The following is a 19631-nucleotide window of genomic DNA, read 5'->3' as shown; positions in this document are numbered from 1 at the left end:
AAAAGTACATTGCTGAATATTATTTCAAAAATGCTGCATAAATATTTTATTACAGGGAGACAATATAAAAAAAACAACTGAAATGATTTGCTTCTTTTCACCTTATTTTTTTCTTGGATATTATAAAAGCTTGTGCTTTCTCTTCGTATCCAGTTTTGAAGGCACCAGCAAGTTACTCTTCTTGCACAACAACGTCTATTTTCTACTTAGCAGAGTAATATTATTAGTCCATGAATTAAATCTGCCATTGCAAAGCTATTATACACAAGTTCTTTGCAAAGAACAGGGTTGGCCATCCCTGGCAGAAATGAAATCACACAATCACAGTGTGCATTGCTCCACTCTTTCTCAATGTTACTAGTAACCAGGAGAAAGCTTCTGGATTTAATTGTACACAATTGCTACAGCTAATTATTTATTTATTTATTTATTTATTTGTTTGTTTTTATAAACCGCCCTTCTCCCGAGGGACTCGGGGCGGTGTACAGAATAAGGTAGGCATACAGAATGAATTACACTGGAACATGCATAAAGTCTTTGCCAGGAATTACCAATCAGAAAACCCCTATGTTCTATAGCAGATGTGTCAAACACAAGGCCCGGGGGCCGGATCTGGCCTGCGAAGTGGTTTCATGTGGCCCGTGAAGCCATCCTGGAAACAGTGAGGGACCGATCCCCACTGCCTTGGCCCTGGCCCAGAGACCTTCCTTCTGCCAGAGACCCTCAGATCTGTCCCACTCCTGCCCAGGCCCCCATAGGCACCCTTGATGCGAACGATGTAGAGCTGGCCATGCCCACCTAGTAGGCCATATGCACTCTAGCCACGCCCACCCTTGCCATACCCACCTGGCCCCTTGAGGGCAACTGCAGTGCTGATGTGGCCCTCAATGAAATTGAGTTTGACACCCCTGTTCTATAGTATCATTTGGTCATAGGATTTTAAATGTCTGGGGAAGCACTTTCCACTTGTTTCCCTACACTTAATATTATGTGTGTACACAAACACACACACACATTTATATCTCCCATTTATTTGACACTCTCTGCAGTATTTTAAGTGGTAGCTGCTCTCTGTGGTCTGAGACAAGTACATCAGATCAGTTTTTTGTTAACCTTAGTAAGAAAAACTGGCAACAAAGCAGTATTCCTGGTTAAATTGATTGTACTGCCCATATTTACATCACCTGAAAATCTTGTGTTCCATTTAGAATGTAATGACTATGCCTGCATATTATTATCCTGTGTTTTAATCAGCAGCAGAGTTCTTGAAGGAATGGTGAGGAATAAACAAAAACAGACCTATTTCTCTCCTGTCTCGATGCAGATTGATTATCAAATGAACTTATGGTATACCATCCAATTAGTGAACATACATCAGTTCTTCAGTTAACAAATGAGCCTGACTAGCCACTAAGTGAGTTCTCAAGAATTTCAAATGACAGCAGAGCATAAGTAATTAAAGATAGCAATCATAGATGCTGCAATGCTAAAACACATGAAGTATCTTGGCAGCAAAAAAGTGTAAATGACTAGTCTATAGTTAAAGCGGGATTAAAAAGACATAGCAAAGCTGATATGGGATGCGGCATTCTTTCATTCTGAGGAACCCTGGCATGTGAAACAAGGCAGTTAATGTCTATGGAGATTCTCAGTCATCAGGGTCATGATTGTCCCAAAGGTGCTTTTTCAGGAGGCAACTGGACTTTCTTGATTTTCTTTGAAGACGTTTTGCTTCTCATCCAAAAAGCTTCTTCAGCTCTGACTGGATGGTGTTGTCTGCATCTCAAGCTGAGGCGCAAATGGTACCTGTAGTCTGCAATCCTTCCATTCCTCAACATCCTGAAAAAGCAACTTTGGGACAAGGCAGTTCATGTTGGACAAAGTTCGAGGTTTAAGCAGAAAAAATGTACAATGTTTTTGCATTGTGTGCTCCCTCTGCCTATGTTAAATGCCTTTCTCTCTTTGCTGTCTTTCAACATGAAAAGAGGCTAAAGGCCATAGAACAACTCCCCTCACTCCCAATTCTAAACAATATTTGGCTTAAGCATAGGCTCCTGGTGATCACCTCAAGTTGCATGTATATTGAGCTCAGAAAGAGGGGTTCTTTACCAGATGCTTCTGCCATCTGAGTTGGGGTAAGGCAGAATGGCAAAAGGCCCATTCATGCTGGCTATTTTTAATTGCTGATCTTGTTTATTTATGCATGTATGTCTACATCACTTTGTTTGATGCTGTTGGTCTTAGAAACAGTTGGTGGAAGACTGTTGCATTCATCTACTAAGTACACAAACACCTGAGGGTTCCATCAATAAGGAAATATATTTTGGACTATGGTTGCCAAAACAATAAATCATATAAAATGACTATCCTTTACTTACTCTTTTGGTTATTAACCCATGACTCACAATACATTGCTTTAATTCTATTTTCCTTCCTTTTTTTGGCATTGACTAAACTTTTGTCTTTAATTTTTATGTTCTCATGTTGTGAGAATCATAGCAACATAGAGGAGCAAATTTTCTAATAAGGAACCTTATGGAACACACTTTGACAAAATATTTTCTAAAATACTGTATTCTTGGGGATAGTTTAGATCAGCATTTTTAAGATGGCAACTTTAAGATGTATGGACTTCAACTCCCAGAATTCCCCGACCAATTTTAGATGGTTGATGAATGAGAAATGGTATTTCTCTCCACACCGCAAAGATAGTTTAAGATCCAAAGGAAGCCTAAACTCTTAAGAACTGCACAACCAAACAACCCAAACTTTTAGGAAATAGAAAAGATCAGCGGTGACCAACATGTTTAGTAACCATGAAAAATTTGAAATTGCTGAGCAGGGAATTTTATATAACACAGCAGCAAATACTGTTTACATCTAAACATTCAGAAATTCATTTTCTAACCCTTGATTACAACTGCATACTTTTGGTAGCTGAGGCCAAAACACTTATGTCCACAGACTGAGGTCTCAACATGATTCAGTATTTTTATGTAATACTTTAATATCTTTCAAAAATTCATCAACTTTTTAAAAACATTGGAGAGTTTTTGTTGAGCAGAATAGCAATGCAGTGACAAATATCCTCAAAAACATCATAGCAGGCTGGCTGGCTGGAACATAGAACAGTAATATTTTAGATGTATACAAAGTCTTTCTGTCTGTTGTCTATATAACATTGGCAGAGAATTTTGGGAACTTAGACATCTGCCATGGAAAGGTCAAAATCTGGCATTTTACAGCAGCATCTGTCTGGACACTGAAAACAGATTGTTACTGTACTTGTTTGGATTTAGCAAGGCTTCTGCCTTGTTCACACTAATTTCTGTATTAATAAAAATGTTTATATAAGTACCATATTGTCCAATATGCTTATCTATTTTCCATGAAGGAGATACTATGTTTTTATGAAGGCTAGAATAATTCAAGTCTTGCAATATTTTTTTTTAAGTAAATAGATTTAGGCTGTCATTTTTTATTCATACTGTGCCATCAGCATGTAGCAACTGCTGTAGCCAACATGAAGGTTGCAACAGTAAATTTTATTATAGACTGGTAATTTAATTGAACAGATTTACATTTGAATAAATGGCCTCCTCTGGCATGCTGCATGGGACTAAATTTTTTAAAGTATACATTAAAAACAAACCTGAGATATAGCAACTCAATCCTGTTCTACGATATAACCAAAAAAGGGTTATAGGAAGAATAAATATGCATGATTCTACTGTATTGTGTAAGCACCCCAAATTAGCAGAAATAAGCAGTATATTTTCCATTTTAAAAAAGTACAAAATTTCTTTGTACAGTGTTTGCTTTTTAAATATAATTTAATGTCTCCCCTTATTTCACAAAACTTAAAACATTTAATTTACTAAGCATTGAGACTTAAGACTGAGTAAAGATTAAGGGTGACATCTCCTGTTAGACCCTGAAACTGGCTCTTAATATGTTGTTTGGGTCAAATCTGTGAAACTTAAAAGATAGTTAAGAAATCTCAGATAATAGGACAGATGTCTCAGTACCTAGTTTTTTGAAAGAATTTCTAGCATTTCTAATAAGCATCAACTCATTAGTGACCAAATATAAAGCTATTTCTTTGAGTAATTAAGCTGTACATTAATTCATATTGTGATGAGTTTCTTCCACTTCTCTGGAAATTGGATGAAACAGTTGTCTCCCTGAAGTTCAGTTTAGAAAAAAGCAATTCATGGGAACTTTTTGAAATTAACCATTTAACAAACAAAAAAGTCAAATAAAGGTCAATTCCTGCACATGTCACATATTCTCTAGGGCAGAAATGTCCTCAAATTTCATGCTGCCATCTCAAGACTAGACAATTAGACCTGCTGAACCCTCTATATGGAATGGATTATACATATCCGAGATAGCATACTTTAAAGTTTCATTCCAAATAAGCCTAAAATGGAATAAAACAAGAATTATTTGTTTTTTTGGGATCTCCATCAGTCTAAAAATGGACATTTGAAGAGGCATACTCTACTCTACCAGGCATACTCTACTCTACCAGCACCTACATAAAGTAGGCAAGAAAAAATCTCTCAAGGAGCACAGGGGATAATTTTTGCCACAGTTATCTTATTCTAACTTCATTTCATTTTGTTTTCCAAAGAAGAAAGAGATTAAACAGTGAGTGTTTAACCTTCAATATTTCCCTAGCTTAAATTGCTATTTGAAGCTGTCATTAGCAATGCTGGGGAAAAAGAAAGGCATGGTTTTGCACTTGTATTTTCAAGTGTGAAATGTCGCTTTGTTGTTTGATGATGGGAGATCCCTAATCCCTAGTTTGGGGGTAAATTCTCTGCAACAATACTTATCTTGAAGGTAGAGGACAAAAAGCCTTCTATTTGCAAACATCCAAAACAAAAGAGGAACAGCAGTGTAAATAGCTTGAGGAAAAGATCAGCGTTGATCACTTTCACAAATCTTGGTGACTGAGATGACAGGAAAAACAAAAACCTGTTATATGAAGGGAAAAAAATGGCAGTACGACTCAGTCTGCACAATGCCTTTTTCCTTCAGCTGGAGAAATAGATTTAGCTGTAACAACTGACTACAAAGACTCATATTCTGGATGTTGTTCACATTTGAGTTCACGTTAAGCTTCCATTAAAGGTTTTTGTATTATAGTTTCATAACGTGAAACAAATTAGGGTTTCCATATGGATGAAGCCCTATCCAGATCTGAATAAAAAAAGCCAAATCCTGAATCTCTTAATGAGGCAGTGTCCCCACTGAATTAGATAGGAATTTTTCCAGCATAAAACTAAAGGCAGCAGGATTTGGCTCACAGGACCATCACGCCTGCCAAAGCAACCATACACAGAATGAGGTTTATTCTAAGTAAGTATAATCCAATAAGGACACGTCTGAAAGGATGTGATAGACCTAATTTTTTCTTGTTATTGCTCAGTTACTCCATGTTTGTTTATTATATAGATTTGTAAGGCCACCCAACTAAGCAATGACTCTACAAGCTGACTTGTGAAAAACAGTCATAGGAAAATTGGTTTCTGAAGAAAACAAAATGTGAACTTCAGTTTCTGAATGGAAAATCAAACCATTTTTTTCAATACAAACTGCCTTTTAGATACCTACTTAACCTACATCTTGGCCTTCTGGGGTACCTCAATATGGATTTCTCTGAATAAGACTGGAAATTTGTGACACTATATGTAATTGCATCATATTTGTCTGAACCAGGTATACATGAACATATAAAATTGTATTCATCTTGAGGAATACAACCTAAATCTCCAGTATTCTATTTTTTTTATCTAAGCTGCTATTCTATAGATACATCCAGCAGTAGCTTTTATTCCATTCAAATGCATTTCTAAATAAACCTGTAAATGACAAAATAGTTAAAATCAGCAGTTCTCATTTTTCTTACTTTCACCAATACAAAAGCTTGCTTTTGTTTTATAGAGTAAGGACTGTTGAACTGATGAATCAGAAATCAATACTAAGTTGCAATCCAATGGAAGATGATCTGCAATAATGGCATTCTAATATATGAGAAAGAAGCAAGTCATCAAAATAATAAATAATAAACCTTTATTGTCAAAGTACAACATGTGTAAATTGAGATTAGCTGAGCCTCCCCCCGTGCTCTCTCCCCCCAACACACAGTGACAACAAACCCTCCATCCCACCACACTATGTGAACCAACTACACCACACACCGGCCTCCCAAGTCAATTCTGCATAAGATTATGTCCCATTTAAAAGCCTAACAGCCCACAAATAAAAGTTATTTTTCAGCCTGTTGGTACGGCTGGCTATATTCCTATATCTCCTACCGGATGGTAGGAGAGTAAAGAGATACCGTCCAGGGTGTGAGTCATCCCTGAGAATCTTCCTCACTCTTCCAAGGCAATGAGCCCTGGCAATGTCATCCAGTGGTGTCAGGGGACAGCCCACAATGTCTTGTGCTGTGCTCACTACTCTCTGTAATACTTTCCTATCCGCGGCTGTCAGACCAGCATACCAAACCACAATACCATACGAGAGGATGCTCTCTATAGTAGACCGGTAAAAGAGGGTCATTAGCTGTTGTTCTACCCTGTTCTTCCGCAAGACCCTAAGAAAGTGAAGCCTCTGTTGGGCCTTTCTAGCCACCTGAGTTGTGTTAACTTTCCAGGTCAGATCTTCACAGACTCCCAGAAATTTAAAGGAGAAAACTCTCTCTACACAGTTCTCTCCGATGTGAAGTGGGGCAGGTTCCTCCTTTTTTCTCCGGAAGTCTAACACCATCTCTTTCGTCTTGCCGATGTTTAGGTGCAAGTTGTTGTTACTACACCATATGGATAGTTTTTGTACCTCCGCCCTATATGCTGTCTCATCCCCACCTGTAATAAGACCCACCACAGTTGTATCATCTGCGAACTTGATTATCGCAGTGGATGGGTCAGATGATACACAATCATAAGTGTATAAAGAGTACAGGTAGGGGCTAAGCACACAGCCCTGTGGTGTGCCAGTGCAAAGCTTCAGGGGGGTGGACAAAGCAGAGCCGACCCTCACTGTTTGTAACCGATCCCTAAGAAAGTCTTGAATCCAATCGTAGATCAAGTCTGTGAAAAAAATGGGTCCCAATCTAAGAGGCTGAAGGCTGCTGCTGATGGAAAATAGATGCATTACAAACAACTTTAGATTTCAAAAACCTCAGGTTGACCATCTGCTGTGCGACATGTGTAGATCACATCATACTATCTAAAAGGATACAAAAAATTTACAATGTCTACTTACTCAATATTTTTGTATTAGAAGGGCAAGCACAATCAAAATATGTCTTAAAATTATAGGAATTGTTTATTGAACTCTTAATAGCTATAATAAGTTGGGTTTCAAAGAGGCAGAGGAACCAGAGGTCAAATTGTCAATATTCTCTGGATTATGGAGAAACAAGGAGTTCCAGAAAAACATCTACTTCTGCTTCATTGAATATGCTAAAGCCTTTGATTGTGTACTGTAGATCACAATAAACTGTGGCAAGTTCTTAAAGAGATGGGAATAACAGACCACCTTACCTGTCTCCTGAAAAACCTGTATGCCGGTCAAGAAGCAACAGTTAGAACCAGACATGGAACAATTGATTGGTTTAAAATAAGGAAAGGAATACAACAAGGCTGTATATTGAAAAAGATTGAAGGCAAAAGAAGAAGGGGACAACAGAGGGTGAGATGATTAGGTAGTATCATTGACACAATGAACATGAATTTGGGCAGACTCAGGAAGACAATGAAGAACAGGGAGGCCAGATGTACCATGGGAGTCACAAAGAGTCAGGCACAACTCAGCGACTGAACAACAACAAATTGTCTATCTGCTGTTCTGATTTTGCTAACTTCAGCAGTCATAGGTTGTGGACTACTGTAACTGCCTGAGTTTTTAAGAACATTATATACATTGTATGAAGCAATTTTCCTCAGACATTTATTTTATAGTTATTTCTATTGGATAACATCATTTGTAAATGTACAAATATCAAAGTATAATGTTCAGCTGAGGTATCAGAAAAAAATACAGTTTGCTTACATTAAACTGAAGAAATTTCTCTTGCTCTCTGTGGAGCAATTATATTGTTTTATTTTTAAAAACAGTCATGACATCTGAAAAAGATACATGGCATTTATCAGATTAAATTATAGTTCTAACAGTGTTTATGAACAATTCTGTAAAAGGGCATTATCAGCCTTACCTTCTTTCAGCATGCCAACTTTTAGACACTTCATAAAACGACAAGCTTGACAGGATTTGCGTCTGCGCTTTGTGATTTCACATTCATTTGTTGCTGGGCAGCTATATTCTATGTTACCTAAAATATTTAAAGTACATAAAAAGAAGAATCTATTAAGAAATATCAGCTATAATTTTGTTAATCAACTAAAAGAAATACAAATGTAACTGAAAGTCTAAACAAAAAAACCCATGAAATCGAAAATGTTAGCAGCTGGGCTTATTTTTTTTTACAGACTTTCTTTTGTTTTTGCAAACAGTGTCTTATACTAAAGAAAACTAGAAAAGCAGAATATTAAAACCATATGGCCTGATACAGTTTAAAAGTTTAAGTAGAGTATTTTAAGCACTTTGTTACTGCTTGCTTCTCAAGGAAATCTATCTGTTTCTGTAACATGGCCTGGGTCTGGGTTATTTGAGGGAACACCTGCTGCCGGCATCAAACGCCCTTCGCCCAGTGCGCTCCCACAGGGAGGGTCTGCTCAGGGTTCCGCCGGTGAGAGATTGCCGGCGGGTGACACCCAGGGATAGGGCCTTCTCAGTGGGAGCGCCTGCCCTCTGGAACCAGCTGCCGGTAGAGCTGAGGACTGCTCCCGACCTCCAATCATTCCGCCGGGGCCTGAAGACCTGGCTCTTTGAGCTCTCGGGCCCAGGCTGAGGAGAAAATTTTAACTGGGGTTTTAATCTACAGGGTGAATTTAATGCTTTTTTAATTGGTTTTAACTTTTGTATGTTTCGATTTTAATTCCCTGTAAACCGCCCTGAGTCCTCAGGGAAAGGGCGGTATACAAATGCAAATATTAAATTAAATTAAATTAAATTAACCTTTTATCCCCCAAGGTTTTGAGGTGAATGTAGCACCCAAATTTGTTTCAGCTAGAATTCATGGTGGAATTCTTAAAAAGAAATTCACTAAAGCTTCAGGGACTTAGAAAATGAAGCACTGGGCTGGAAAAAGTAAATCTAAACTCATCAAAGGTAGATGGAGAACTTTTCTCCTATTTCTAGATTTCAGAATCAAACACTGAAAGAAGAATTTCATTCAACTTACGGAACTCACTACTATCAAATAAAAAAATGATAATTGCTTAATAGGTTTTAAAAGGCCTAGATACATTCAGGAAGAAGAGAGTTGTCAATGTCTTTTTATTAAGATACATTTTGTTAAGAAGGGGGAATTGTGTTTGAGAGGCAAAATACAGCTGAATATCACCTCCTTTTCTTGATTTTATAACCTGTTTAAGGAAATCCTGAAAGCACCTGACTTTATGAAGTAGGAAAATAATTCTGCACTTTCTAGAGCTTCAGTCTACTTTAAGACAGGATTTCTTGTGTTCTGATTGAATATAATATGCTAATTCCAGCAGGGGAATAGCATTTGTTAAGATGAATTTAGTTGTTTAACTAATATATGTGTTCTTACTGACTTGGACATTCACAATTACATTTAGTGGTGCAATCTGTGGTGATAATAGCACTTCACGGGAAGAATAAAAATGATCCCCCCTCCGTGTTTCCCCATCTTGCTTTAGAAGTATTTTGTTACTTTCTAACCCTTTCCCCTTGTGATTAAGTGCATTAGTATCTTAATGAAAATGCATTCTCTTTATTGCTCTCTTGGGAAGTGGGAGGTCATCACACCAAATGCATAAATTGCCATCAGAGACAGCCCAGGCATAATTGCAATTTTGCTGCTCCATGTTTGCTGCACTCTGAGCCTCAAGACGTCCCCTGAAACATGCAGAGATTCTAGTAATTAGCATAGAGTATGCCTGGGACCAGAGAATTGATGAAATATTTCAGAGTTAATCACACTTTGTAAACACTGATTTATATTGACTACCTTTCTCCAGACTGATGTCTCCTCATTAAATATCACATTAGCAGGTTGCAGGATTGTACAGATTCAAATTCTCCACAAGTGCTAACTTAACAAGAAGTTATACTATGCACAACATTATGCCTGTCTGTTATAACATATAAGTAATGAACTAGAGCGAAAACAATGCATTAAGAGGGGATTCAGTATCTACTGAAAGAGCACAATTAAAAAATGTGCATTGGTGGCATCAAAGGCTTAGACTGAACTATATGGTCCAACAGATGCCCTGATCTATTTTAAAAGAAATATAAATTACAGCAATTCTATCAAACACTAGAAATTTTAAAAATGTACTCTTAAAAACACCTACATAAAATTTAATTCCACTAAATCTAATAGATACACCTAAGTGTGTATTTATTAAGTATAGCAACACTGATTTAAAATATACTGTAATGTCTTTCTTTTAGAAACAAATGAAAGAATACAATGCAGTCTGCCCTTTTTCTGCTTTGATAGGTAGACAGGCAGACAGATAGAAGTGCAGGCAGTCCTTTGGTAGGGAAAGTACTGCTTTTGATGTTTGCCTAAAGTAAATTTAAGTTGAAATGTGTTAGTTTGATTTCTGTAGCGAGGATTAGATGTGATATTTACATGTATACTTATTATTATACTTATTATTATTATACTTATTATTATTATTCGAACTAAGGAGAAACTTCCTGATAGTTAGAACAATTAACCAGTGGAACAACCTGCCTCCAGAAGTGGTGAATGCTCCAACACTGGAAGTTTTTAAGAGGAGACTGGACAGCCATTTGCCTGAAATGGTATAGGATTTCCTGCCTGAGCAGGGGGTTGGACTAGATGACCTCCAAGGTCCCTTCCAACTTATTATTATTATCATCATCTCCATCTCTACTATAATCATGGTGGCTGTTGGTCCATCCACAAAATAAGTTAAAAACAAAACCTGACAGAAATTACAGCTTCTGAAGAAGCCATTTAAGCTATTAAGCCCAAATCAGTATTCAAAATAGGAATCCAAACTAGAACATCCCAGACACATTGCTTTCTAGTCTGGTTCATCATAACCTACCATAGGAAAACTTAGTTCACCATAGAACTCATAGAACTATCATTAAAAAGAGATGTTTTTCAATGACATTAAATCTAAAATCTTCCTTTCTATATCTTTAAATCCATGGGGCATGATGCTCAGTGGTTAAAAATGCTGAGCTTATCAACAAGAAAGCTGACAGCTTGGGTTCGAGATCCAAGCACTGTGCAATGGGTTGAGCTCTCATTACTTGCCTCAGTTCCTGCCAACCTAGCAATTAGAATGCATGCAAGTGTGAGCAAGTAAATAAGTATCACTTTGATTGGAAGGCAACAGAGTTCTATGCACCTTGGCATATAGCCATGCTGGTCACGTGACTACAGAAGTGTCTTTGGACAATGCTGGTCCCTTGGCTAAGAAATGGAGATGAGCACCATAACCTAGAGTCGGACAAAACTGGACAGGAAAAAACTTTTACCTGTATATCCTAAACCCATCATTCAAAATCCTGTACTCTTAGGTAAGAGAAAATAGGTGTTGATCTTCTTTAGCTGACAATCTTTCAGATATTTAAAGACTACTTTAAAGACTAACTACTTTGCTGCCCTCATCACTTCCGCAGATAATCACCCGGCCGCCCTGTTTAGGGTCACTCGCTCCCTCCTTAATCAGGAGGTGAGGGAGGAGCCTTGCAGGGGTGGGCCGAGGAGTTTAGTCAGCATCTGACAGATAAAATCTGGACTCAGACTGGGCAGAGTTGGACAGGGGGGAGACGAGCAGTCTTGGAAATATTACCTGGGATGAATTCGATCCTGTGACTCCGGAAGAGGTGGACAGGATCATGGGGAGGCTGAGTTCCACCACGTGTTTGTTGGACCCATGCCCCTCCTGGCTGGTGTATGCAGCTCGGGAGGGGACACGAGGCTGAATCCATGCAGTAATAACTGCTTCCTTGAGGGAGGGTAGCTTCCCTGCCACCTTGAAGGAGGTGGTGGTGAGGCCCCTCCTCAAGAAGCCTGTCCTGGATCCAGCTGTTTTGAACAACTATCGTCCTGTCTCCAACCTTTGCTTTGTAGCAAAGGTTGTTGAGAGCGTGGTAGCACGTCAGCTCCCTCTGTTCCTGGAGGAAACTGACTATCTGGACCCATACCAATTGGGCTTCAGGCCTGGGTACAGCACAGAGGCAGCATTGGTCACGCTGGTGAATGATCTCTGGCGGGCTCGGGACAGGGGTTGTTCCTGTGTCCTAGTCTTATTAGACCTCTCAGCGGCTTTCGATACCATTGACCATGGTATCTTGCTGCGTCTCAGGGGGTTGGGAGTAGGAGGCACTGTTCTACAGTGGTTCTCCTCCTACCTCCTGGGCCGCTTGCAGTCGGTGTTGGCAGGAGGGCAGAGGTCGTTCCCAAGGCCTCTCGTTTGTGGAGTTCCTCAGGGGTCAGTCCTCTCTCCTCTCTTGTTCAACATCTATATGAAGCCGCTGGGTGAGATCATTCATGGTTTTGGGATGGGGTATCATCAGTACGCTGATGATACCCAGCTTTTTCTCTCCACCCCAAACCAACCCAGTGATGCCCTCGATGTGATGTCCCGTTGCCTGGAGGCGGTCCGGGTCTGGATGGGGAGAAACAGGCTTCGACTTAATCCCGCCAAGACTGAGTGGCTGTGCATACCGGCATCTCGGATTAACCAGTCTATTCCATTGTTAATTATGGGGGATGAAGTGTTACCCCCGTAGATAGGGCCCGCAACTTGGGCATCCCCCTGGACTCATGGCTCAATTTGGAAGATCATATAGGAGCCGTGTCCAGGGGGCCTTTTGCCCAGGTTCACCTGGTGCGCCAGTTGCGCCCCTATCTGGACCGAGACGCCCTATGTACAGTCACTCATGCGCTTGTGACCTCCTGGATAGACTACTGCAATGCTCTCTACATGGGGCTGCCCTTGAGGACCACTCGGAGGCTTCAGCTGGTGCAGAATGTGGCCGCGCGAGTTGTGATGGGGGTTTTCTGATACTCCCATGTAATGCCTCTTCTCCATGAGCTTCATTGGCTTCCAGTTGCCCTCCAGGTGAGATTCAAGGTGCTGGTGATGACCTATAGAGCCCTAAATGGCATGGGTCCAGACTATCTTCGGGAGCACCTGCTGCTAGCATCAACTTCCCATCATCCTGTGCGCTCCCACAGGGAGGGCCTCCTCAGGGTGCTGCCGGTCAGGGAGTGCCGGCTGGCGGCCCCCAGGGGGAGAGCATTCTCGGTGGGTGCGCCTGCCCTTTGGAATCAGCTGCCTGTGGAACTCCGGATGGCCCCCAACCTTCGCCCGTTTCGCCAGGACCTAAAAACATGGCTATTCGAGCTTGCCAGCCTGGACTGAGGGTTTTGGGTTAAGGTTTTATTTTTTAATTATTTTGGGGTTATTTAATTTTATTTTAACCTGTATATATTGTACTGTTTTAATTTGCCCTGTAAACTGCCCTGAGTCCCTTGGGAAAAGGGTGGTATATAAATTGAAATAAATAAATACATACATACATACATACATACATACATACATACATACATACATACATACTGTTATATCACTCCCGATCACCTTCTTTCAATTTTATACCCAATCCCTTCAATCTCTCTTCACATGGTTTCCTGTAGGAAGCTTGTAATTTCTTAATCATCTTTGTAAATCATCGCTCAACCTCTTCTAATTTCTACGAATCCTTAAAGTGTAATGTTCAAACCTGGAAATCGTACTCAAGGTGGGACATGATCAAAGCTGAACTGAAGAGAATATGGTAGAAGGGTTAACATATTGAGCAGAATAGTGCAGTATTCAGATAGAAAGTGGGCAAAGCCCTTTAGATCTTGAGGGGAGGGATTCTCATTGTTCTTTTCAATAGCTTCTTAAAGAATGAATCAATAAATCATAGTTTTCTATAGCTGTTAAATATGTGTGTGTGTATGATGTTCTATAAACAAAAAAGAGCCAAAAATGTGCTGTTCCAAGCACCCTTTACTTTACATCAATTTTAATTAGAGTTCACATTTCAAGTACAGTAAAAATCAAAGTTTCCTTGTATTATTTTTCTGTCTTTTTATTAAAAATGTTTGTAGATTCCCAGTCCAACCATATACATATAGAATTTTATAGGACTTTTATGGCTTGGCATTTTCCCTTTATGCTTTCAAAGGCAAAAACAGTGGGGTTTGAGAGAGAATATTTTTAATCAGATATATTATATTATTTGAGGGGGAAAACTATTAATGATACAAATTGGAATGTGCCTACTTTTTCTAGTAGTTGGAAAAAAATGTTCTGCAAGGAATAATAACATATCAGCCTGGCAGCCAAGGCTTTTAATTCAGGAAACAAGAATGACAGTACAGTTTATAATACCTTAGAAAACTTATTTAAAATTCTTATTTAGTTTTCAGGCAATATAGTTTTCTCATTTACAAGCTTACATCCAGCTGACTGAAAGAATAACAAACTCTATGTAACTGAAGTGCAAGGGCATAATTTGTAATTTTTTGTTTTATACTTTGGCAACAAAAATCTCATAACCTAAACATAAGTGTGATGTTTTAAAATATTCTTGCTTCATGCAGACAGCGCCCTGAAGTAAAATTCATGTCAGCCTGAAATTTCTATACTTAACCCACATAATATAGGAATGTTTAGAAGTATTTTTGTGGGTTTTCTAGCAGTGTTTCTAAACATACAGATTTAAAATAATACAACCAGAGGTAAGCTTGAAGAAACAAATGATGTTTAAAATGTCTTCAATTTCTCTAAAAGGGCCAAAAATAATAGCACTTAATGTACCTTGTGATAAGCTTTCATCTCATTATGGACCATAAAGTCATAGTTGACTCTTAATGTCCACATTGATAGATCTTTTAGAATATAAATGGCAAAGCTACTATTCAGATAAAAGTAAAAAAAAATTCTAAAGGGTGTTGACTTTTAGATAATGAAGAAAGTAGGTCATTTCCCTCTGACCCATAATTATTTTATAAATGTGTGTACATGGGTGTGTGTAGGTGATACATTTTTATTTATTTTTTTGAAGTAGCCAAGTTTATATAAGGACAGCAGAATAATTTAGCAGGGAGGGAGGGAAGGAGGGAGGGACGAAGGAAGGAAGGAAGGAAATACTATCCTCTCCTATTTGTCTAATTAGCAAAGTCAGCGAGTATTTGATGGAGGATATGCTTCTATGATACCTCCCTTATCATAAACCACTTGAAACATTATGTTATTTCAGGGTCCAGAACAGCTCAGTTTACTAGGCGGCTCATTAATTCTTCTTGATCTATCCTGGCTATCAATACTTTCTGTGATAAAAAGAAGTTGGTAAAATAGATAAGGAAGTTATCCATATTAGAATGTAAAGAAATTTCCTGCACTACAAAGGCTCCAGTAATGAAGTCAGCTATTATGAATAATGTATATGTGAAAAATAAAAAAGGACTTTGATAACAACGTTGAAAGCCTTAGTGCCACATTAGTTAGATGTGTGATAAAATTAAAAAAAAATGAAGCAGTGCTTACATTTAATTAGTGAGAAGATGCTGGATCATCGGTAGATTGCATCAATAACTTACACTTTTTGTACTAACAAATGACATGAGAAAGGTATGGCCCCAAACAGGAAGAGTAGGGAAATAAATCCTATTCAAGTCTTATTTTATCTTTTGACTGATACCCATTCAAGTTACTATCACTAGAATTAATAGTATTAAAATTATTGGAAAAAATGTGTAAGGGCAAAGTGTAGATTTGGTGATTTGCAACACTAAGATCAGTGCTAGGCAAATAATTAAGCACTTCACAAACAAAGAAATGCATAGTTATTGAAGGAAAATATCCCCAAATATTTGAGTGCAATTCACAGAATTACAGAATGTATCAGATGGAAAGGAATCTATAGGACAGAAGAACTGAGTGCTCAGCGCAGGAATCCACTTAACTATCTCCAACAACTGGCCATCCAGACCCATCTGAAACCTTGCAGTGAGGGAGACACCACTATTTACATGCAGATTGTTGCATCACTACATGAAAATTATTAATAGGAAATCCCTACAAATTGTACAATGGGTAAATTAGAATCCCATTGTGCAATTACAATAGCAACTGATTCAATATCTGTGAAAAGATTATGCTTATATACCAACCACAAAGTAGCCCATGAGACTTTTGATCGACTCAGAAGTAACCAGGGGTTACTAGGCAGAGAGAAATTGTCACTTCACGAGCAGATACTGAAAGGAAGAAAGCAGCAGTGAGTGTGTATGGCAGGCATAGTATTCAGGTATGATGGAAAAGATGGTCCCATATCTAGCTAAAATAAGATTCAATTCTCTGTTTCCCTTCTGGATATGAAAGGGGGTGTGGCCATTTCTGTCTGGGAATTATGGTCACCTAAGTCTGTTTGGCAGGTCGAATCCCGAGTGCTGCGTAGCAGGGTAAGCGCCTGTTACTCGTCCCAGCTTCTGCCAACCTAGCAGTTCGAAAGCACGTAAAAAAATGCAAGTAGAAAAATAGGGACCACTCCGGTGGGAAGGTAACAGCGTTCCGTGCGCCTTTGGCGTCTAGTCATGCCAGCCACATAACCATGGAGACGTCCTCGGACAAATGCTAGCTCTTCAGCTTTGAAATGGAGAGGAGCACCGGCCCCTAAAGTCGGAAACGACTAGCATGCATGTGCGGGGGAACCTTTACCTTTACCTAAGTCTTTTCAAAGTTTTTGTTTCCTTCTGCATGTCCACCCCTTAGCTCAGTTTGAAGAGCTAAAGTATTTTCTCCATAATCTGTCTAGGACAGATTTTCTCCACCTAGGCAACTTTAAGAAGGTGGATTTCAATGCCCAGAATTCCCCAACCAGCAGCTTTCTTTGTGGCCAAGATTCCAAGAAGGAGAAATTCTGGCCTAGGATAACCCATTCAGATGTTCCACTAGTTTTTATTAGATTCTATCCACTCTCAGAGGAAACTTCAAGATACAGGTTTGCTTGACTTATAATCATTTGTTTAGTGAGTGTTCAGTTACAATGACACTGAAAAAAGTGACTTATGACCATTTTTCACACTTACTACCATTGCAGCATCCCCATGGTTATGTGATCAAAGTTCAGAAGCTTGGCAACTGGTTCATATTTATGATGGTTGCAGTGTTCTGGGGTCATGTGATCATTTTCGCAACTTCCAACAAGCAGTCAATGAGGAAGTCAGATTTACTTTGCAACCATGTTACTAACTTAACAACTGCAATGATTCACTTAACAACTGTGGCAAGAAAGGTTATAAAATGGGGCACAACTGACTTAACTTCTGACTTAGCAACAGAAATTTTGGGCTCAGTTGTAGGCATAAGTCGAGGACTACCTGTATAACTAAGGTATAAATGTCGTTTTTAGGATACATTTTCTACATGAATATTATGTATGTATGTATGTAAAGGGACACGGTGGCTCAGTGGGTTAGGACGCTCAGCTTGTCGATCAGAAGGTCGGCAGTTTGGCAGGTCAAATCCTGAGTGCCTCGTAGCAGAGTGAGCGCCTGTTACTCATCCCAGCTTCTGCCAACCTAGCAGTTCGAAAGCACATAAAAACGCAAGTAGAAAAATAGGGACCACTACGGTGGGAAGGTAACAGCGTTCCGTGCGCCTTTGGCGTCTAGTCATGCCGGCCACATGACCACAGAGACGTCCTCAGACAAGTGCTGGCTCTTCGGCTTTGAAATGGAGATGAGCACCAGCCCCTAGAGTCGGAAACGACTAGCACGCATGTGCGGGGGAACCTTTACCTTTACCTGTATGTATGTATGTATGTATGTATGTATGTATGTGTGTTTGTTTGTTTGTTTGTTTGTTTGTTTGTTATTTTCCTATTATTTTTACAAATAACTCAACACAGCAAACTAATGCAAGCACCAGGCTACCACTCAGTGGCATTTTGCTAGCAATGAAGAAAAGAGACTGAGGGATAACCACTTCATAATACCATGGAAACCAGTGACTAAAAACTGCCACTTCATCCATTTCCTCATTCTCTTCATCGTGAGGCAAATCTGAATCCAATCTTAGTCTAGATTCCAGTTTGACTAATGCTTCTTCCTCAAAGATTGCTGAAAAACCAAGAGATTGCTGAAGACTATTAAACAGGCAAATCTATTTTTCTCAGTTCCAGACAGCATTGAGATTAAGGGAGCATGAATATATACATTTTAAGTCATGGGCAGACCAGGTGCAATTTAGGGGCACATAGAAACCATCAGCATCTCTATTGGGGTCCTAATAACCCCCCACAATGGATATAGGGTGGGAGTCCTTTTTTGCACGTTATATATTTAGAGGGACTTAAGGGGGGAAATTGGTATGTTACATCTTGCAAAGACATGTATTTTATCCCAGCTGTGTGGATAATTGGTTGGATGCCAGATGCTATGCAATTTATGTATATATTTTATTGATTGATTGATTAATAAATAATGTTTTGGATATCTGAAAATCTACAACCACCACCTCTACCCTATCCATGAAAGAAGACTTTCAGAATCTTGTTTTCAGATTCCTGCACAAACTTGAAGAACATCATGGTTGCTTGAAGGAATAAGCTCATTAAAACTAATGTGAACCAATAAGTAATCACACAGAGATTGAATAGTAAAGAGGTGTTCTATTTAGATATATGGGAATGTCCTGAGCATTAGAGGAAAATGTTCTTTAGTAATGAGAAAGAAAATGCACACAGAAGAATAATTTACATAATAATTATATAATTTACAGTCACCCACCTGTTACGTGTTATGTAGCAAGATGATACCAGTCCCAATTTGAAAAACACTGAACTAAAAATAATTTCTGAAACAATTGATGTTTTCTATATCACTGGTACTAGCAATAACACTTAGAATTTATAAATTAATAAATTATCAAATAATACTCTGATTTTTCAAGAAGCTTCAGTTACAATCTTAGGGGACATTCTTAGGGAGGAAATGGACAGATAGCAATTTGTCCTTGAGCCATAAAAGCTTCATAGATAAGGTGAAATCTAAATAAAGTGCCTGATGCCTCAATCAGAATTTAAATATTTAAAAATAATTAAGAACATATTTAAATATCTCTAGGTAGATTAATGACTTGCACTACATTAAGCCAGTCCAATTAATTTCAACAGGAAGGTAAGTGGCTATGAGGGTTAGTATATTGAACGTTTGATGTATCCATATATGGGCTTTCTTTATTAGATCACTTGTTTATATTTCATTTGTTCTACAGTAATTACTGAAAGTTTAAAAGTTTAGAGAAGAGGAAACTTGTTTAGTACTTGGTTAATCAATTTGGACAAATAGGCAAGACAGGCAAAACAAATCTGTCATTTCTTCTTTAAAATGTTCTTGGAAGGAAATGCTGACGCAAAGAGTTTTTTTAAAAAAACTTATATAAGGAAGGTGAATAATTTAATCAGGTAATGATGAATTC

General features: G+C 38.7%; 1 protein-coding gene across 4 annotated transcripts in view; it reads right to left on the bottom strand.

Annotated features, from left to right (window-relative positions):
* Nucleotides 1–19631, bottom strand: part of ESRRG (estrogen related receptor gamma) — a 203579-nt gene that overhangs the window by 128223 nt on the left and 55725 nt on the right. For all 4 annotated transcript variants that reach the window (XM_083348775.1, XM_083348776.1, XM_083348777.1 and 1 more), the window contains exon 4: nt 8228–8344. In XM_083348775.1, the coding sequence (XP_083204901.1) occupies nt 8228–8344 (117 nt within the window). The remainder of the gene's footprint in view (nt 1–8227; nt 8345–19631) is intronic.

Source organism: Vipera ursinii (genome assembly GCF_947247035.1).
Source record: "Vipera ursinii genome assembly, chromosome: 1".
Lineage (NCBI taxonomy): Eukaryota > Metazoa > Chordata > Lepidosauria > Squamata > Viperidae > Vipera > Vipera ursinii.
This window is presented reverse-complemented; position numbering and strand designations above follow the sequence as displayed.